We start from the raw sequence: 21,815 nt of genomic DNA, 5'->3' as shown, positions 1-21,815 counted from the left end.
ATATGATTCGAGTTGCGATTAGTCTATACTCCAGTAGTGGTCAGAATAACGAGTCAACGTATGGTCAGCGCGAGAGAATAAATCTATAATTCAAACAATATCCTGTAAATATTGCAGTGTTTACCATCGCAACGGCACATGTTTATCAGGCCTGAATGAAATTATGCATTATGGGTTTTGAAATTTCAAAGGCTTTTGGATGCGCACGAAAAACCGATGGAAATAGTTACCTTATTTCTCGTAGTTCATTGAGTACTGAGTTAAGATTGCGTTTCGCCGGCGAAGTGTATCAAATCTTGGGACTGGACGTAGGCAGGTCGAGGATATTGAATCCACTGATTGTGCGTGACGAGAGTGCGCGGTTCGACTTACGGGTATTCCTCGTGTCCTGCATATACACATATGATTTGGCACGCATTCTAAATTTGAAAGCTATAATCCGATCATGAAAGTTAACAATAGATTTTCATCCTTTAGAATACGATTATTTTTGCATAAAAACCAAGCACAGATTTCAGTAATATGGTATGGCATGGCATGACAGGTTTTTAGTTCTGAGAATAGCTTCAAAGCCCCAGAGGCCGCGGACATACAGTCGGAGAACGCGTCCCCTACACTAGAAATACCAAAACAAAACACGTTCTTGCCAATAAATGTTGGTGAAAACTTCGATGTCGTTTCTTGATTATGAACGATGGGTATAATCCAGCTTGACAACGCCAAGAGCGCGCCAAAGATATTAGCACGTGTCAGTCCGTCACCCAGAACGGAACTTATCCAGCGGGAATTGGCGTTTTCCCGTTCCATATACCAATAGCTCCATATGCTCCTGGGTAAACAGTCGCATCAGTTCTCACCCAAACTAAGTCATACGACCATTTAGTTTGGTCGTTACCCGGACATCGAACGTTGCTCATTCGGTCGAGTAAGCCCACTCAGAGTGACTCGTGATGATGTTTTCGGTAAATCAAAACCAGGCGGAAATTCCGAAACCGATGATGCCACCGATTCACTTTTCTATGCCAATCATTATTGCCATTGCATCCGGGCCATGTTGATGACGATAAAGGTATTTAGTAGAATCCACCTAATTCGGATCATTTGGGACTAACACACACACTAGTTCAATCCGCTAAACGGGAACTTTGGATTCAAAGCCATTTTCTTGTATATTGATGAACAAATGGACTGCAAATATTATCCAGATTAAAAAAAATCGTATTGAGCCGATCAGCTTTAAGCGGGTTTGCCCATAAAAACGAAATAGTGTGTATTTTGGAAACCCGCTGACGCCGTGCGAATCCAGTGGACTCCGGTAGCCGAGTTTCGCTTAACGTTCACCGTCCAGTGCTGCCACTTTGTAAATTGTGAGACTCAGTGAACTTTGACCAATCAGTGCTGCCACCACTCATTGTTCGGTGAAAATCAGTCATTTTCTCAAGGTTGTAGAGCTGTGTGAACTAGCTGCGGAAACGTCGTCGCCCTCTTAATTAAGGATTATTAATTAATCTGTTAATCATAAAAACATATCAGTAAGAAAAATTAATACTTCACCCCTTCTCAAACCTTCCAGTTTTCTGTCAGTCAACTCCTAGAGTTGGACACCTCTTTCTCGGCATTAAATCCGACTTTCCTTTATCCACCCACCACAGGCACAACTCGCCACTCCACTCGCTCGGCTCGGGCTTTCGCATAAGTCCTCGGGTCGACCTAGTCTTGTATCCAGCCGTTTTTCCCAAAAACAATTTTGTAGAGATGTGTGACATTCAGACATGGGTCGACCTTACCAGATAACCCCCAACCCAGTCGGAGAACCAAGTGAAACGGCAAGACACTACTTTCTATTGGAGACTGGTCCTTTCTCTACGTCTAGCCTTCCATCTGTGCTGAGTGACAGGCGGGTTTGAGTCTTGGCTCTTACAGCTACAACAGCATGCAGGCAACACATCAAAGGCTTTGGTCCCGTTATGAGGTTAAATGTTCAATCCAATAGGGTTAGTCGTGGCAAACCAAGATCAGAAGAGACAGGCTAAAGCAAAAACAAACAGACTCCTGCTCCTTCTCTCCCCACGGCCATCAAACAGTCATCAGACCTTTTTTCTCACAGCAGCGAAATGTATCGATTGGCTACAAGGACAGCAAAATCTTTATTAGTGACGACTAAACAGAAATTACATAGTTGTAAATGCTGGCTTCATTCATCATCGCAGTTTGGTAAAGATTATATTGTTTTATCTGAAGAAGTCGACAGCGCTATTGCTGAGAAGCGCCCCCTAGTGGCTTTAGAGAGCACTATTATCACGCATGGAATGCCGTATCCAGACAATCTTCAGTAGGTGTACAAAATTTCTTGTGGCTTAGGCTTTAGTAACTATTTAGATGACTCTTGAGTCAAATTTCTAACTCCAAATTGTAGAACTGATGAATGAGGAGTTAAGATTTGACTTAAAGAGTGGGTTCATTGAAAGTGAACTTGTTTCTAAGTGAATCTCAAAACTGTGGAACTGTTTACCAAGTACTGGTACTTAAATATTTACAGAAATGAATTGAAAATGAAATATTACAGTGGTTTGACGAGAAGATACACAATATCCGTGTATGTTGATGACGAGAGAAATCCCACAATAACGAAGCCAAAATTGAAAAATTCCATATCAGAATGATTGTATTCGAGGAGCGACGTTTCGGCTAACAACTGTTAGCCATCATTAGGCATACATCATCCAGACACCTAATGATGGCTAACAGTTGTTAGCCGAAACGTCGCTCCTCGAATACAATCATTCTGATATAGAATTTTTCAATTTTGGCTTCGTTATTGTGGGATTTCTCTCGTCATTACAGTGGTTTCCCTCAGAGTAAAATCTAACTCGAAACTTTGTAATTGTGTTACTCAATTTAGAATTAGATATTCTAATGGCCGAGTCCTCATTCTACCAGCGTCACTTATTAAGTTTTGTCTTCTTAACCGCCTTTTTTCAGAACGGCCAAACAAGTAGAAGAGATAGTGAGATCAAATGGTGCTGTACCTGCAACGATTGCCGTACTCAAAGGAAAAGTTCATATAGGTTAATTTGAATTAGCAATCCATTTGTAGCAATCCATTTCTATCCTCCATTTACAAATTTTTTTAAGTTTCCCACGGTGTAATACAAAATTCCCTGAGGTGATTGGTGAAATTTAGGCCTAAAATATTACAATTCATTCATTTTTCACGTATCACATATTGATAAGGAAATGCGTAGTGTAGTCTATAACATATCCGAATTCCCTGAGTTTTCCAGGTTTTTGCCAGAATTTATCAAATTTCTTGGGTTTTCCCAAATTTTTAAAAAAATTTTCCAGATTTCATTTGATCCCGGAACTTTCCAGGTCAATGGCCTCCCTGGGCTTTCACTAGCAATTTAATGTTTACCCCTTTTCCCCAGGTTTTCAATTTATTGCACAAAATTCACAATTTTCACTTCCCCAGAATGAAATGCTAGTGCTGGATAATGGGTGTAAGGATATCAATGCGGATCATATAATTGAAATCCCTTTAAGGGGTTTATAATGAAGGGGTTTATTATTTATTGTTTTTTTTTTCAGGATTGACCACTAAAGAATTAGAGTCGTTGTCCAGTTTGAAGTATCCAGCAATTAAAACCTCGCGTCGTGACCTACCAGTCGTTCTTGGAAAGGTCGGAAATTTCATTCGTTTAACATCTCATGTTTTATAGCACATCTACTAAGAACTACTTCGTGCCACTTTTTGGAGAAGTTTTTCACAAAAATGTCTCGAAGTGCTGAAAATTATTACTTGTTGACCTGCGAGCCATCTAGAGTAGAATTTGACAAAAATTTACAAAATGAACTAATTTAAACTTAAAAGGTCGAAGGCACTGTTGTTTATAGTATTATCCAAAACCTATGATATGAGTTATATCAAAAATTCATAAAGACTAGTCTTTATGAATTTTTGGTAATATGCATAAGTAGTTTTAGTTTGTGGTTGCGGTTACATGAACTTTTGACCTTTATTGTACCATGTGTTTTGTACCACGTGTTCCTGGTTTATCTTTGTATGTGTGAATCCTTACTTATCAATAGAACGTCATAAAGTAAACACGTAGTCTCAATATTTCTTCTTCCACGCCGTTTTGTGTTGCTTACAAGCTCTGTAACAACAGGCACAACTGATCTAATAGATGAATTGTTTGCTATGATTTCAGGAGCTGTACGGTGGTATGACCGTATCCGGCACAATGATCGCCGCACATAAAGTCGGTATTCCTATATTCGTAACGGGAGGTATAGGTGGCGTTCACAGAGGAGCCGAATCCAGTGAGTATCCTTACACTCATTTTGGTCCTATGATCTATCTTGCCTCTGAATACCAGTATTGAGAAACCTCTTTCGGAGATATCTGACCAGTCTTAGTTCATTTTGGTTCTATAACCAAACTGACAACTTAAGACCAGTCTTAACTCATTTTGGTCCCATAGCCAATCTAACAACTGAAGGCCAGTCTTGAGAGACTCGAGACCACTTTCAGAGATATCTGTCATAGGTATCTGCACAGCTGAGCATGAAAAAGTTAAACTCATATTTTTGGTTCAATTTCTATTAGTTAGTAGTTGTTTTTAACGAGGACAAGAATTCATAAAGCTTAAACGTTTCATGAAACTGAACCCAGGAATGAGTTTTACTGGCACTCATTGTAATTATTGTATATGTCCTATGTTTATTCGATAAAGGTATGGATGTTAGCGCTGACCTTACCGAACTCGGACGAACTCCAGTCTGCGTCGTTTCGGCCGGTGTGAAATCGATCCTCGATATCGGACGCACGTTGGAATATCTAGAGACGCAAGGCGTCTGCGTCGCGACTTACGGCGAAAATAAACAATTCCCGGCCTTCTTCACCCCGAATTCCGGATTTGACGCTCCGCATAATGTAAATAACCCGTTAGACGCAGCCAGATTAATCAGTAAGTTCAATGTTGAAGTCTAAGCATTCTTAACAAGTTTCTTACAGAGCAGATAATCCATGATTCCCTTCTGTTTCCCAGTCCCTTAACCAAAAACTCCCTGATTAGATAATAAGATATCCGCAATGGGGGCTTTTTCTTCTCAAGTGGTTCCTTGCGCCACTCGCCACTAGCCTAAAAAATAACCACCAAAAAGTCAATTTACCTGATATCTCCCACACCCTTGACAAAAAATTCCATGATCGAATTATAAAAAATCTTCTGTGAGGGCTGTTTCTTCTCAAGAAGCTCCTTGTGTCACTTACCCACCAAAAACTCAAAATTACCTGATTTTCAAGAAAAGAGTCTGAAGTCCCCAAGTATTCCCTGATCTATAACGGCTCTGTCTATCTCGCAAAAATCAGTAATTTGTTTAAAATTGATCTCTTATTTAAGTTAAGTAGGCCTACTTTAAAATTAAGGGCTTCTCGATCTCAAAAGTGATATTTCAGAAAAAAATCTCACATATTCTTCAATCCAAATTGTTTTAATATTTCAGATGCAAATTTGTCGTTTGATTTGGGCAGTGGAATGGTGCTCGCTGTACCAATTCCAGCCAGTACGTTCCATATCGGTGAAGAAATCGAATCCAAAATACAACAGGCTTTGAAAGAGGCGGAGTAAGTATCAATATACGGAGAAAGAAACTGTTTCAGTTGTTTGTTTTTGAGCATTTGCGTTTCTTTTTTCGTAGAAGTCAAGGTGTTAAGGGTAAAGAAGTGACTCCGTTCATTTTGCGAAGAGTCAACGAACTAACTGCCGGTAAATCTTTACTAGCCAGTATCCTTTTTATCGCGGAATAATCATTCTAAGGACACTCGCCGCTTGCATTTTAAATGGATGAATACTCTGGATTGCACTGTCCGCTCTGAACAATATTAAGGATCAGACAGCTAGCGCAGACAATTTCTCAGATTCCTTTAATCCGTAATTTCAGATCGATCATTTCTCAAATTTCATGAACGATCGCACTATTAAATGGACACTAAAGATCAATCTTGAGTTAATCAAGGGACCGTCCTCACTTGCCAGGGTTTGATTGCCTCCCATCGAAACTCACGCCACCACAAACTCTGACTGGCCGCAGACTCTTCATCGGCCTATAACACCGCCTAAGATTTCGTTTCGCAGACAAGTTGTTGCTCAGCAGCCACCAATAAGCAAATCAGATTTTTCACCTGCAGATTTGCTCTATCAATACAACGCATCTGATTGGCTCGATATCTTTGGCAGTGTAATAGACCAGTGAAGGAACTGAGGTCAGGGTTTGTGTTGGGCGTGAGCTTTGACGAGAAGCAATCAAACCGTGGCAAGCGAGGATGTCAAGGATGTGATCGGACTAATATTTCATTTGGGAGGCGCTAAAAATCTAGATAAAAGTTCTGGCGGGATAGCTAATGGTATGATGGACTCTGTTAGTTTTCTTTCGTCTGCTAGTTGCATTTCTTCACGCACAATTTCATCTAGACATCGAATTGATCAAAAACAACGCAGATGTCGGCAGTAAAATTGCCGTGGAACTGAGTCGACTACAAAATGGTGACAAGGATCCCGCACGCAGCCGAAGAAGTCGCAAAAACACAAGCAAGAAGTCTCATCGTAGACCCGTAAGTTAAATACACATTACATTACTGGACTTGGATCCATTCCTGGACATGGAACTGGGTCTCGCCTATTTTACTGTCCTTAATAAAATTTGATGTTACATTTGGAACTATTTTGCCTTATATATATTATCAGGTCGTCATTGGTGGATCTATTGTTGATTTTGTCACTAAAATTGAAGCTGAAACCTTCAAAGTAAGTTTAGAACTATCCCAGAGGCTAAATCTGCTCTGATAAGCCAACTCAAAATTAACAATATTGAAGTAGGCCTAGTCTAGTCTGATGGATAGTTTGAGGTCGTTTTGAGGCAGTAAGACTGGACCCAGTTCCACAATCGTGAGTTTAAGATTTGACTATGAGTTAAAACATTGAAAATGAACTAATTTTTACTCAGAGTTAACTCTAATTCACAACTGTGGAACTGGGTCCAGGGTCGCAAATTTTCATCCTTGGAAAGCACTATTTGAATGTCGCGTTGGTTTCTCGTGGGCGCTTAAATGTAATTCCAATTTCTGAATTGATTGTTTATAGAAGGACGGAGGCACGTACCCCGGTTCGATAAAGCGTTCGTACGGAGGAGTTGCGAGGAACACAGCAGACGGACTCGCTCGACTCGGAAACGATCCTTTCCTGATTTCAGCCGTCGGTCGTGATGATGCCGGTGATCTCATTCTTGACTACTGTAGTGAACTTATGGTACGTAGACCAATCATCATTCCTTCAATTGTGGTAACATTATCACCCCCCACCCCTCAACTTGATGATCGCCCACACTTCACGTGTGTCCAGTACTCTTCGCCTTAGACATTTTTCATTGAAAATGAACTACAAACACTAGATATTAGACATTTCATGACGACACTCTCAAAAATGATTGTCTACACTTCATACTAGTGGTGAATATCTTATGGGGGGGGTTTCAGGCTGCTGACTGATACCAGCATTGTGATACTTTAACCCAGTTTCATTTGTAGAAACCAATTTTCTAAAAATGTTTAATGAAAATCTGTTCTATGTTGGCAGGATACGAGTGCAATAATACAGCATGAAGATCAGTCGACTGCGACGTACTGCGCTGTATTAGAGAAATCTGGAAAACTTGCGTTCGGAATCGGTGACATGAACATACATCGAAGTTTAACCACGGAATTAGTAGGTGTTTCAGAATGGAATTTGAAGTGTTCAAATGGATTGTTGAGCTGGTCACCCTGGCTTCTTACAGATCACAAGAATCCCTGACATATTCCTGACCCTTTACCAAAACTTCCCTGATTAAATTATAAGATATCCTCAGTGAGGGCTGTTTCTTTTCAAGAGGTTCCTTGTGCCACTCGTCACCAGCAAAACAAGAAGACACCAAAAATTCAAATTCTCTGATTTTCAAGAAGTTGGAATCTCCTAACCTTTAATCTGGAATTCCCTCATGTTGGTTGATGGAACCAGTGCTTGTACCAGCTCTGCCATTCTCCATTGATATTATTTAGTTCGTTTTCGATGTTTTTACCGGAGACTCATTTCAACTGACAACAGTAGAACTGGGTTTGAGGGAGACTGGATACTATTGGGTTTCTAACACTGATTCAATCGTTATATTGGTGTGGTATACAGGTTAGCGTTTCTAACGCTGATTCAACTGTTGTTTACAGGTTAGCGGTAAATTCGAATCGGATATCAGTGAATCTAGTATCGTGTTTATGGATGGTAATATTCCGCTGTCTACCATGGATTATATTCATCAGATTTGTCAACAAAACAACATTCCTGGTGAGTACGAACGAACTTAGGCATGTTTTAGGCTAAAAACAATTGATACCTTGTTTCTCCGCTCTGCTGAGCTTAAATGTTGACCCGGCCGGCCGCCTATCTACCCTGTACATTACTTTTTTTTAAATCGTGATCAATTTCACCATAACAGACCCGGCCGCTATAGAAATGAACTGTTTATAAATTTTATCATATTTTACAAAAATGACCCGGCCGCTGCGGAGAAACAAGGTATCATTTTTGTTTAGCCTTAGAATGTATGTATTCCGGTTAAAGTATAAGCGAGTCCGGATTATTGGTCATTCGTTTATTACGTTAGCATTAGGGAAGGAGGTTAGTGGAATTACAGTAGGCTAAAATATGCTACCTTGTTCCTCCTAATCGGCCGGGTGACTTTGGTAAACAGCAATAAAATTTGTAATCAGTTCATTTCTATAACTGCCTGGTCTGTTATCATTAGCTTGATCAAGATTTTTTGAAAGTAATGTACTGGGTAGATAGGTGTCCGGGTCGACTTTTAACCTCTGCAGAAATGAGACACAAGTTATGCATTTTTTAGCCTGATGCTTAAAATAATGAAATAAAGGTCAATTTTTCTTATCAAGGAAGTGTGAAAAATTCAATTTTCTGCATATACAATAAACGAGCATTCGGTATCAAACTCTACCGGTTACTTCTATTAAATGTACTGGAGATTAACCCTTTCAGTGCGGACTAATTAATACCCTATAGTGTTAAAGATAATTTGAACACCAATATAACGGGTGTGGTGTATCGTTAGTTACTAATATTTCACTAGTTTGTCAGGTGCTTCTATTTTTCAAGAGAGATAATTACTAATTACTTATGACATCAATACACCACAGTGCGGTGTACTAGGAAAATCTATCACTGATTTAAACACCGTACTGCAGTGTAGACGCACTGAAAGGGTTAATGCTATGTGGAATCGGTAGAGCATATTCTAGTCGAAACGAACACGCCAGAAGAGAATCCAGAATTAGCAGAAACCCATACTTACTTCTGACTGTTTCTGGGTCTAGAATTTCGTGAACCGGTGACGTTCAAGTCTTTCATGACGACGACAATGGTGGTACATTACTCCGCTTTGACCTCGGAAAGAAAGCAGTCTCTTCGCCTAATTGAGAACAGGACTGTCGGCACGCAGACGCTACACTGAGGAAATACAGGTTTTAGGTCTTAGGAAATTTAGGACAGTTCGTTTCTTAGTATCGATGGACTAGTGACTGTCTGATTCAGATGAAGAGAAAAACCCAGAAAGTAGAGCTAATTGAGGATTTGACGTTGCGACATAAATGCTATTCGAGCCATTTTCAAAATGGTTCCAAGCATAAATACTCCGTATTATGGGCTTTTCTTGTCTTCTCCGCATATTCCAAGCAAACTGTCTCATTATGCGTCAATAGTCAGGGGAATTTCCTCTCAAGTTGGTGTCGCGGTCAGTCAGGTATCATTCAAGGTCAGGAAATGAATGCAGTGTTTATTCCTTGTTGATGAGTTGGGTGAGGAGTCTCTCAGCTGGCAGCTTAACCTTCATCCGAAAAATCCTTCCTCCACAAATTACAAAACACAAAATCATATATCTACCATACATATAAAATACTTTATTACAGCGTTCTTTATGTTGAGCTGTTTCCCAATATAATAATAATAATAATATTAATATTCAGGTAATTATTAATCAATATCATTTTTTTTCGCTTGGCATATATCGTACAAAAATTTTTCCACGATTAAAATTCAATTTACATAAATTATGATAATTATCTATTATACGGTATAAAATTGATTATTAAATAATAATAATAATAATAATAATAATGGACGATTTCAGGATCGGAATGTTGAATTAAAATCATACGACGGAAATTACAGATGATTATTTTAAGTGACAATGCGGAATGTTCGTATCTATTTACATTGAATATTCTGAGTTTCTGGCATGAATTCTGGATGGACACAATTTTTTTCGGACGAAATATTTCAATATTTTGAGTTAAACAACAATTCAAATATTAAGTGTTGAAACATAGACGCATTCGAGATAGTTCTAACAACCCACATATTTAAGGTATTTGTATCCTGAAACTACATCGGAAATTAATATTTTATACATTTCAAGCGTAAATCGGACGCAATTAATTTTTCGAAACACTAAACTACGTAATAAATATAATTATAAGATATGACGATACAAACAGGAATGATCGAAGCCCCGACACTACAAAATTCGAACCGGACCCCGTTCCACATTCATCGACGCTTTTAAAAACATTCGTAATTAACCGACTTACAAAGCGAGAAAATGTGGAACCGAGTCCGGGGCGTACGAAGTTTAAATATAGTAAAAACATGGCCGCCGCCGTCGACGCCGTTCGTATATAAAATCAATACAGACGCCGCCGTGATAAGATACGTTTAAATACGGTTTATAATTATATCATTGATATGTATTGAATTTAGGCGGTTTTACAAACAACGTTCATTTCATTCGAAAACACATCGCGCGCGCACATTTCCAATCTCAACGAATTCTACGCCAACGGAACCAGCGACCGAACTATTTTACTTCTTCGTTGCGGCGAAAGTTATCTTCAATCGTGAGATCAGCGTGTTGTCGAATTAATCGATAGCTGGTTTATTTTTTTAGCCATGTAACTTGATGTTCAAAACCAAACCTAGCCTCGATCCTCCAGTTTACCGAAACGTAAGGATATCATTTTACCGAGAAGGAAATGCGCGTCGTCATACAACATTCACAGCCGCCGGAGGTGTAACACTACAGCGCCACCTGGCAACATTCACTCAAACCGATACATTCAAATATCAAATTTATGCAGCTACATATATTGCCACAATACCTGGATATTCCTATACAATTCAGTCGTCAATTCACAGCGATACGCGCCCATTTGAGGCCACGTGACCTTGAAATTGTGGTCGCACACCATCACATATATCGGTGAAACATTCGAATAAAAAATAGGTGAATTTTAAAAATCGATTCGTGTGAAAAAGCGAAAATAAATCGTAAAACTCGTAACGTTCAAAAAAGTCGCACAAACCACAACTTCTTGTCTCAGGTCGCAGCGGCCACAAACCGGGTCGAAATAGCGTTCAGCAGCTGACAACTCAAAATATCGACATGAAACGTTTTTCGTGTCTGGTTAGAAAACGGAAGATTAAAATTAAGCAGCTAAAAATAATCACCATATATATAAATAGATAGAATACTCGATCATTTAGCAGCAAGCGAATTACTTTTTTCCGCGCGAAAAATATCTACAAATTTGATACAGTAAGAACCGCTCAAATCTGATTTTTTTTTTTTTTGGAGAAAATTTGTCCGATTTGAGAGCATCCAAATTCGCATGTAGGTTCAGAAAAATACTTCCGAGACGGACAAAATAAACTGCTTCAGGGTCCCTACAGATGAGTTTTTAAGGAGATTTAGGCGCAGTCTGGTTTATAACTAAAGTATCTAATTGCCTATTTCTCAAAGTTGAAGGAGTTTTGGGCATTTAGCTCAGCAGTTTCAATCAGCTTTAAAGGTATTAGGAGTTTTTAAGGAATCAAGGAGTCGTAGGGAACCCAGAGTTTTAAATCGTCAGACTTGAGCGGTACCGACTCTCGCAATTCAAACATCGATCGATCTCTTCTCCGAGCGCATGCTACCGAGCGGAATCTTCTCCGGCTGCCGAGTCATCGTTAGCGACTCGGCTCCGGGACCGGCCGGTATTTCCTTATCGCCGACCTCGACCCAGTATTGTTGCAGCAACAGATACGCGGTGATGAGCGCGAACGCGGCGGCGCCGACCGCGCACCCGTACGACCACGACAAGAAGTTATCGTCCGGCCTCGGTTGCCAGATACGATCGAGGGAACGTATTCCGAACACGACGATCGACAATGTGAGTAACACGCCTACAACGATACAAATCATTCATTCATTAACATTAATTAACATTAGAAAATATAATTACTAACGAGCTCTTGAAATTATCGATTACAGTAAACCTCTACTGAAACCGGGTCCGTTCCTACAGATCAGTCATCCCGGATATAAGGCACTCTAAGCACAAGCATCCATTTCAAAGGAGTTTTTAAGGAATCGAAGAAAGGTCTAGAAAAAAACCTAATACAATTAACCTTGCCTTTACTGAACTCAAGACTTAACAAGGACAAAATAATATTTTGATTTCCTTGTCCTCTTTATTTTTTCCAATCCATATTCTTTGATTGCGCTTTACAATTCTGCCGGTCCCAGTAAATCCTGAGTAAGGTTAAGTTAAGTGTATTTTCTGATTTGAACTCGCGTCAGTCGAGGTTTACTGTAGTTTACAACAATCGGCACCAGTTTTCACAATCGCCATAAAAATACAAATATTTATATACAGATACGACGCGTGTAATTCTACATGGACGACTCCTGGGGACCTCGTGGTGTATCCAGTCTCATGTGCTGCGGCGGTGGTTGTCTCATGTGCGGAGGAGGATACATCATTCGACCCGGCGGACCGTAGGGCGGACCACGCGGAGGTGGTCCGCGATACATCGGGTGACCGAACGGAGGACGCATGTGCTGCGGCGGCGGTCCGCGCATCATGTGTCGCGGCGGCGGTCCGCGCATCATCGGAGGCGGATACCTCATCTCTCCGGACTCGGACGGAGGACCTCTCATATGAGGCGGCGGGTAACGCATCTCACCCGACTCCGACGGAGGACCACGCATCGGTGGTCCGCGCATATCACCGGACTCGGACGGAGGTCCTCTCATATGGGGAGGCGGGTACCGCATTTCACCAGACTCCGACGGAGGACCACGCGTCGGTGGTCCGCGGAAATCTCCGGACTCGGACGGAGGTCCTCGCATCGGCGGACCGTAATCTCCAGCCTCGGACGGCGGTCCTCGACTGAGCACCATACCCGGCGGAGGCATCCTCTTGTCTCCGTACTCCGACGGCGGACCGCCGTGTTCGGACGGCGGACCGGTCGGGAAATCGTGAGATTTCGAATCGGTCGGACTCGGTTTATCGCCGGGACCCGTATACGCGGGGCCGCCGGGACCGGGTCCGATGTACGAGCCGGGCCCGTGGGAATGCGGTACGAACATACGCGGCATACTACCGCCCATCGGGTCGATGATCGGAGCCTCTTTACGATAATCGGGTAATCTACGGGCGTCGCCGAGTAGAATGACGGCCGCTATTATTGTAGCGAGCGTCGCGAATATGGCGACCGCGTACGACCAGGAGAGCGTGTTGTGATCGGGACGATACATCCACATACGATCTTCGGATTTGATGCCGAAAATAAGTACGCACAGAACGAATAGGAAACCTAAAATACAAATACGATTTCATTCAAACACAGTTAGCCCCGATAAACCACGTCCTTGTCTAATGCCAGGTTTTTCTTGAAAATGATACCTTGTTTCTCCTAACCGACTGGATCATTTTGTTAACTGCGATAAATTTGTAATCAGTTCACTTCAATAGCCGGGTGGGTCTTTTCATGGTTGACATCATCGTAATTTTAAAAGCAATTTACAGGATAGAAAGGCAGCCGGTAGGGTCAGCCCAGCAGGATTGAGAAGCAAGGTATCAATGTTTTGCCTAAAATCTCTATTTCATCTTGATACTACAGCGGAACCTCGTTACACACATTTCAGGGGACCAGTAAATATGTTTGGCTCGCTATAAACTGATAGTTTGTTACGAGTATGAAATTGTTCAAATTGTCCGACTGAAATGAAATGATAGGTTTATCGTTGATTCAGAGGTCGTTTAAACGAGGTCCCGCCGTCTGCTCAAATTTCTCCCTCGACTGAAAAACAAACGGAGCCTTTTTTCTTTACCTTCGGGGAAGAAATTGAAAAATGATACGCCACGTGACGCCAGACTAGAATCGCGGAGCGTCTGGCATTTCGCGTTCGGCTTGCTGACTTTTATCGGGCAGACGCTTCGCGACTTTGTACAACAAAATGCCGGCGAAGAAACTAAGAAAGCCGGCGACGCAAGCGAAACCGTACGACCACGACAGATAGTTTATCTTCGGCCACGGCATCCAGTCGCGATCCCACGACAGGTCGTTCGCTTGGATGCCGAATATCGTCACGTTCAACAGGAACAGAAACGCTGAAAAAATAAGAAACGACCGAAATGTCAACGCGAGAGCTCGAATGAATTATATGTACGCATTCTACTAGAGTCAAACTCGCTTTCAGAGGCGTCACATTATTAGAGTCAATTCTCCAGCTTGAGTGCTTCTCGGGATCTAAACCCACCTCTGCTTTATTCATGCATGATTTGATTTTAATTGAATTAAGAGTCCACGACTTCAGCGAGTTTGACCGTACCAGCAGTGTTTGTAAACTCTGCGTAATTCGATGCGTACATATTTCATCAATGCCCCTCAAATTCCCACACAGCATTACTACCACACACTCTTCCTTCCTGGGAACTTGTTTCCAACCTGTTTCACATCCGTTAGAAGTATTTCGAATATTTTTCTTTCCTCAAATCAATCTTGGAAGAGCATGTTAATAATGAAATACGTGTGGGAATTCGATATCGTTTTCTTTTTTTCGGTTGTTTCTTATTCCCAGGAAGAGAAGTCGCGATCGAAGGAAAAATTATCGAAACTCTGAAATCTAAACCACTGAAATTTAATGATCTCTGGTTGCTTTATGAGAATTCTTTAGGTTCAAGAGGTCTTGAGTAACTGAATTCATGAGCTACTTAAGGCTCGATTTACACAATTCTAGAGAGTGTATTCTCAAGATGCGAGATCCTCGACATTGTCAGTGTTCTGCGTCAATGCCTAGTTCGCCGTCTTCTCATAAGAAAACGCTGGAGCGAATTAGATCTAACATCAGATGTACTAATGGTGAAATCAAGAAATTTGTCATGTTTCATTTGAATTTTTAGCATCCACCTACAGTCAATGAAATCTTAAATCCTTCTGGAAGACGCCAAATTGGACCCATGATACCAAGTTTGACGGCCACTATTGATTACGAGGATTAGCCTGAAATACTTGTTTCACCGGAGTCAATCTAAAAAGATTCCACGTCGCTTAGAGTCTTCCGTATTTGTGTCAAATCTAAAAAATCTGAACTTACCCGAGAAGAACATCAGGCCCGTCATCGTCAGCAGAATCTTCTTCAGATTTTTCGGCGGACAACATTTCAGGAACGCCATCATCACGATGAAATTGACAACTAAATGAATGCACACGTTCAACGTCATCATCACTTGAACGCTGATGAACCAGGCTGAAAATAGTTGAAATAATGCGATTTAGACATTGAATACATGATACATTTTGTAAGGGCCTTTTCATCTTCGACAGGGGATGCAGTTCTGCAGATTTGACTTGCCAACTTCTTCAAGGGAACTACTACAAGAGAACCATTGGTGTTGACTAGACAGTTATTTTTCCCAATGACAGGGGCAATCTTGAATTGGCCTTAATTGTAATAAGTGCACAGTCTGTAAACAAGAAGGGGAAGGGCCTTGTTCCTTTAATTGCTCACATTAATCACATTAATGAAGTTTTTTAAGACTTGGTGGTTTGTTGGTTATTGAGTCAAGAGCTTACACAATAGGCCTGTCCATATCTGACACTGTGTAAGCTGACAGATTCACAGTATTAGTGTATAACTTATGATTTAATTATTTAATAAGGTAAGCCTTATAACATTAATATTTATAATGCCCCCAGATTTTGGGCTGTACACTTTAATATTTTGCAATCACATCTGACTCAATAATGCATACAACAAAGGGGCGTGGGTCCCAATGATTTTTACATATTGTCATTTATTGACTTGTTATAGTCATGAGTCATGTATGCATTTTGAATTTGTTTCAGCATTTATCAGTACATTCAATAGGGTTTTCAGATCACGTGATCAAAACCGGCCATAGTGCCGTTTTTTCCCACTTCAAAAGTTATGAACTTGATAAATTCAGTAATTGTCATCCGATTTACTTGAACTAAATTTTCGAGGGAAGATAATAAGCATCTTGTACTGTGTTGAAAATTCGATGTTGATGCGCGGCGTAGTTCGCGAGTTACAAGCTGTTGGACTCTAGCCAACTATAGATTGTTGATTGACAGGTGCGCGTGTACTCTTCACCGCGGATTTCGAAAAATGCAGTTTTGAGATGCCCAACCTCTAGGCGATCTCGCAAAAAAGGGGCGGGACTGGGGATCACGAAACCTTCACAGGTGTTTTCAAAAGTTCTTGATTGACATCCAGGTATGCCGTACTTGTTTGTACCGGCAATTTGACCGATTTTGCGACACTATAAAGTTTTAAATGCAATATATTTCATCAAATTATGAAATTTAGAAATTAGTTCTCCCCCAGGTGTAAAAATATAGTAGTTTTAGTGTATATAGCAAAAGGTTTTAGTTTGATTCGTTAAGCCGTCTTCCCCGGAAATTGCTGTAAAGTTGGGAAGTATCGAAAAAATTGCTACATCCGGGCATTTTCATTCACTTCCGGGTTCGCGTTAGCGTTTGTTTACATGTGTAAATCAGCTGTTTACGCTAGTTTTAAGGTGTTTTAAGTCATTTTCTCCCAGGATCAATGAAGTTTATGATAATAATTTTATTTTGAGCAACTTTGGGGTTGATGTAACCGATGAAGCTAAAGAAATCCCGTGTGTTATTCTGAAGGCCTTTTAGGCCTACCTCGCTCGGCTCATCAATCACACTGAAAAAGCAGCTAGATGAGCCCCCTGCCTCTCCCCAATAAAACTGACCATATAACAACTAAACTGAAATGAAAATACAATATTTATTTATCAAATAATAATTTATTTATGTTTTACTAATCAACTATAAGCTACAATTGAAATGGCCAAACTCTTATGAACATCTTTGGACTTGGGCCGCCACAAAATTTCTAATTGCTGTATTTTATTAATTACAAGCAATCAAATTCTCAATCCACAAATCCATTAACTTATCTATTGAAGCTTATTCAGATAAGAAGGTTGCAGTTTAAATTACTCCCTTCAGCCAGTGGTAGGCCTAAGCTTTATTAGCCTACAATTCTACATTTCGCATAATGATTTTTTCAACATGGGTTCGGCTTATTTAACTTCACCATATTTCTTGGAGTCACCTGCAAAAGATAAAAGTGTAAATTAATAAATCCTTCTTCGAGTACTTTATATACCATAAAGGTTCCTTCTGGATCTTCTTCAGCTATGAAGATCCTATAGGCCTAACGCAACTTGGCCTAAATTTGAAATTCAAGAATTCTTATTCGATCTCTAATATTTTCTTACCAATCAACTGAATGCATGAATCCTGATTAAATAGAGGAAGCTGGGATAAATACGGTCATTTTGATACCAATCATGATGCGTTTTTGGGTTTGAAATACTTTCCGAGCGCCGGCAACCATATAGATCCCAAGAATCAATTGTTGCTATAGTGGTTACCATGGCAACCAATTTCTATGTGTTGCGAGGTCTGCGACAATTTATGGTCGCATATATTTATCCCTGTAAAGTTGTAACACAAATAAGTAAACATTTATCCTCTGCTTTTAGCTGATGAATACCTGGATCTGGCAATGAGCCAATTAATTAAGCTAATTACCCTTAATTGGCTTAATTAATTATTAGTTTAAGTTTTATTATCAATAGGGAAACTATTATTCTGATTTTTCCCCAAGTTTGATTGAAATCGGATGACAATTCCCAAAGATATACTAGTTTCTTTTCTACTTTCAATTGTTTCTTAACTAAGAAATTGATCATTTGGTCACCATTTGACCTTATGACCTTTAGTTCATTTCCTAATGAAGACTCTATGGCTGAGAAGTGCGATTTTCAGCCGACAAATTCCTTCGTAACTTTTGAACGGCTCAACCGATTTTAGTTCTGTAAATTGCTATGATCTTATATTAAACCCTTCTTTCATTTAGGCCCTTTAAATTGTTTCTATAGTGTTTGGAAAATTTTCACTTGAAATCCCTACATTCAAGGCTAGGTTTGTTCGCTCAAATTATCGTTATCATGATTTGACTGAATAAATACTAAATCTACCCCTAAATCTACTACAAGATATCATTTATTTATATCATGACCTAAATTCTGGTATTTCAAACTCGTCGCCATTTTGTTTACACTTTTCTGAGTGGAAAAAAATATCCACTTTTTCGAGGTCAAATTCACCCCGTTTACAAGTTCGAATCGGCATCGAAAATACTTCGAATACTTACGCGGGCAAAGCCATTCCCAGATGGGTCTGTACTCGTGCGAGAAAACCCACCAGCAACCGACGTACGATTTACTATTGTAATCCTGAGGGTGGGTATAACCGTCGAAACAAGCCTCCCATAATCCCAGTCTAACGAATCGACTGTGAACTCTGGGCCAGGATTGATACCAGTACGGGCTAACGAACGCGATTATATTTAAAACTAACGCCACGAAACAACAAGCGAACGCCGCTACGAACGTCGCCTGGGCCATTTTTGCGCCGATTTGCAGCTAAGTGGCCGCAATTTTCGGATAATTCCTGACGGTTTTTCTCTAACTACGCCTTCCTTCTTCCTGCTCGAAGGCTCTATGATTGACACTCAGAACGAGGCTAGCTTGATTGGGCGAGTCGAAGTTACGCCATTGCGAGGAGTGATAGCTCAATGACTATCCTTAAATATTGTCAATCTAAATTATTTAAAGCTTTAAATTAAAGACAGGGTTCTTTATATATCAGTTTCCACTATTTTGTTATCATGGAAGAGAAATGTAATGGAAATTATGGTTTTGTAAATTTCTTGTAAAATCCACTTTCCCTGCAATTAGCGTTCTACATTCCTAACGTATGACGTTTCACTAGGTCATAGGTAAAATACAAACAAACCACGAGGTTCGAGTCCCGCATTTCTCGGGATTATACTTTATTCCGGCGGGTTCGCGCGGTGAGCGTTTTGTTATTTCAACCATGTGTTTTTCGATTTCACTGGGGCTCAACCCAAATCCTTTTCAGAGATTCAACGATTTTCTCGATAGGACGTAAAATTTCTAAAATCGTGCGAAAATACACAGACAATTCCCCCTAGTGCAAAGTTACGATGAAAGAAGAATTAATTATCTGCTGATTTAAAAACGTCGCGCGATTGATTTCTATTTTCAGTTTGGTTTGAACCTACAGATATACACAAGGCCGGCAAAGCGTTTAGAAAGACGACGAACGGGACTTGGAAACATTTAACTTACGTTTCACCAAATCTAAAAGAGCTTTTAGTCATCCATGCTACAATCACCGGCCAGCAAATACCCGATCTTTCCGGAGGTGCGTATCATAAATACGTTTATGAACGTTGGTATTTTGTTTTGAATTTTGTGATCTCGGTCGTGTTTTCATCTCGACTTTCTTTTTGAAGGTATGGTTAAAACGAAAGAAGAAGATTTTGAAGATATTCTAATGAGGATCGGACCGGTGCTGGATGTTGTACCGTTCGTATTTGTAACTATCGGTTCTAACGGTTTAGTGGTGTGTCGACGAACTGAGATGGACCATCCGGTTCCTGTCAGAGGAAAACTTCTACAGGTTAGTAAAAAAGACACGAGAATTATAGCAGCCCGGTGTCCAAAATGGCCGGTTTGAACTCCTGGGTGCAGTTTCACAAAAAGGATTAAGGCCTAAATCGATTTAAGATAAACTGAATTAATGAAGAAATTAAATCGATTTAAGTGTTAAACCTTTTTGTGAAACTGGGCCCTGGGTGCAGTTAACAAACAAACTGGTTTGAATATCATGCAGTTTTTACAACGAGTTACCTATAGCTCAAAACTGTGGTATCAGGTGTAGTTAGCGACAATTCGATTTATTTTGGCTCAAGTTCTAGTTCCAAGGTTTTGAATCTGATTTCACTGAAAATTTTATCAAAATGATCAACTTGAAATAATGAGTTAAGCCAGTAGCTTAGAACTGACTGGATGTATCTAAAGCAGTGATAATGTTACTTGATGTTGAAAATCTTTATATTTTCGTTTTTTTTCCTCGTTTTTAAGGAAAGAAACGGTTTGACAATCGTACATTACAACCCATGCACAGAAGAGCAAAGACCGGATAATATAGTCAGCGTATCTGGCGCTGGAGACAGGTAATTAGCCATTTAAAATTGACGTACATTTTCTATAGGGCTAGAACTAACTTGTGGATATAGCGAAGCTCATTGGCTTTTGAGCAACTGATGACCCCCCTGGACCCAGTTCCACAGTTGTGAGTAAACAATTGATTCAGAGTTTATTTTCAATGAACTGAGCCTGTGGAACTCGGTCTTGATGGTTAACTCTAGATAAGTTAGATAAGGAACTGCTGAGCCCGATTGTTGACTTAAGAGACACCTTTTGAAACAACTTTTTAAGCTTTTTTTTAAAGGAATGGTTTGAAACGAAAATGAAACCTTTTTATAGTATAAATGATTATTGATTTTTTTCAAGTTTGAATGCCGGAATTATTAGTTCCATACTGAAAGGTCATGAACTCGATCTGGCTGTGAAAACCGGGCTGTTTGCCGCCTATCATTCGCTATCATCACACTACACGATAGCGCCTTCTGTAAACGCGGAAACCCTATCGCCAGAGAACGTGAATCGATGGGCGCCATGGAAACCAACAATGATACATTCACAGGACAAGCGAATTTTATTATGATAGCGATAAAATTCAAAAGTATTTAGATTTAGTTGTTACTCTGGGGTGAGGTTTGTAGTGTTCAATAACTCTGAAAAATCAATATTAACAATTTCAGAGATGGCTTTAAGGCGATCCATTTTAAATCTAGCATCATTACTGTTGAAAGCAAGGGTTTGATTTGACAATGAAAAAAATTATGATATTTTGTAATAGCAAAAATGATTATTTTTTTGTTCAATTTATACTGTATGTGAAAATTCTTTGAATATGATTTGTAAATATATTTTAAGAAAAAAGTGCCTCGTGTTTGTTTCATTTGTTCAGTCTGACAGAATCGGTATGAAATCTAGGACACCCTGTTGAGGCGTTGGCTCAAACCATGGACTACGGTGTAAAACGTATGTATAGACTCTCTGTCTCTGAATTAGAGTATTTTGATATTGTGGGTTCGAACCTGGGACACCCCAAGAGCAACGGACTACAAATGCCATTGAGAATCAATTGTCATAATTGGTCCGTGAAAAAAAATTATTTATCTAACATCACAAAATAAACATAATTTGATCAATATTGTCTAATCACAATGATTAAACTTCTATTTCCTCGATTGCCAGAGGAAGAATCTCTCGACTGCCAGAGCCTTTTCTTTCGTCGTGAATTGAATTGGATTTAGCTAATACACGTAGCCAGCATTGGAAGTAGACGGCGATAGTTATCGTTATATCGCGGCGCAGGATCCGACTT

General features: G+C 40.0%; 4 protein-coding genes across 5 annotated transcripts in view; 2 read left to right on the top strand and 2 right to left on the bottom strand.

Annotated features, from left to right (window-relative positions):
* The first annotated feature begins 1,423 nt into the window (after nt 1–1,423).
* Nucleotides 1,424–21,361, top strand: LOC141909812 (uncharacterized). Of its 2 annotated transcripts, none has more exons than XM_074800448.1 (17): nt 1,424–1,532; nt 2,111–2,332; nt 2,983–3,068; nt 3,589–3,680; nt 4,212–4,323; nt 4,737–4,970; nt 5,509–5,629; nt 5,704–5,789; nt 6,477–6,616; nt 6,750–6,809; nt 7,146–7,310; nt 7,638–7,766; nt 8,261–8,378; nt 19,563–19,721; nt 19,813–19,979; nt 20,444–20,535; nt 20,876–21,361. In XM_074800448.1, exons 2-17 carry the CDS (start codon nt 2,115–2,117, stop codon nt 21,087–21,089), a joined length of 2,193 nt encoding a protein of 730 aa, XP_074656549.1. In that variant the 5' UTR covers nt 1,424–1,532; nt 2,111–2,114; the 3' UTR covers nt 21,090–21,361. The 2 variants fall into 2 exon arrangements, with proteins under 2 accessions (XP_074656549.1, XP_074656548.1); XM_074800447.1 differs by having other exon boundaries at nt 1,446–1,532; nt 2,108–2,332.
* On the bottom strand, nt 10,194–12,342 carry LOC141909815 (uncharacterized). Its single transcript, XM_074800452.1, has one exon. It carries the CDS (start codon nt 12,340–12,342, stop codon nt 12,037–12,039), a length of 306 nt encoding a protein of 101 aa, XP_074656553.1. The 3' UTR covers nt 10,194–12,036.
* On the bottom strand, nt 12,811–18,988 carry LOC141909813 (uncharacterized). The gene is made up of 3 exons (XM_074800449.1): nt 18,646–18,988; nt 15,523–15,675; nt 12,811–13,739 (listed from the first exon to the last, which is right to left on the bottom strand). The coding sequence occupies exons 1-3, from the start codon at nt 18,896–18,898 to the stop codon at nt 12,814–12,816; spliced, it is 1,332 nt and encodes a 443-aa protein (XP_074656550.1). The 5' UTR covers nt 18,899–18,988; the 3' UTR covers nt 12,811–12,813.
* Nucleotides 13,633–21,815, top strand: part of LOC141909814 (large ribosomal subunit protein uL5) — a 30,290-nt gene continuing 22,107 nt past the window's right edge. The window contains exon 1 of the mRNA XM_074800451.1: nt 13,633–13,636. The gene's annotated coding sequence lies outside the window, so the exon portion shown is untranslated. The remainder of the gene's footprint in view (nt 13,637–21,815) is intronic.

Source organism: Tubulanus polymorphus, chromosome 8 (assembly GCF_964204645.1).
Source record: "Tubulanus polymorphus chromosome 8, tnTubPoly1.2, whole genome shotgun sequence".
In the NCBI taxonomy this organism is placed as follows: domain Eukaryota; kingdom Metazoa; phylum Nemertea; class Palaeonemertea; order Tubulaniformes; family Tubulanidae; genus Tubulanus; species Tubulanus polymorphus.
Note: the sequence above shows the minus strand (reverse complement) of the source record. Positions and strands in the feature narration are given on the sequence as shown.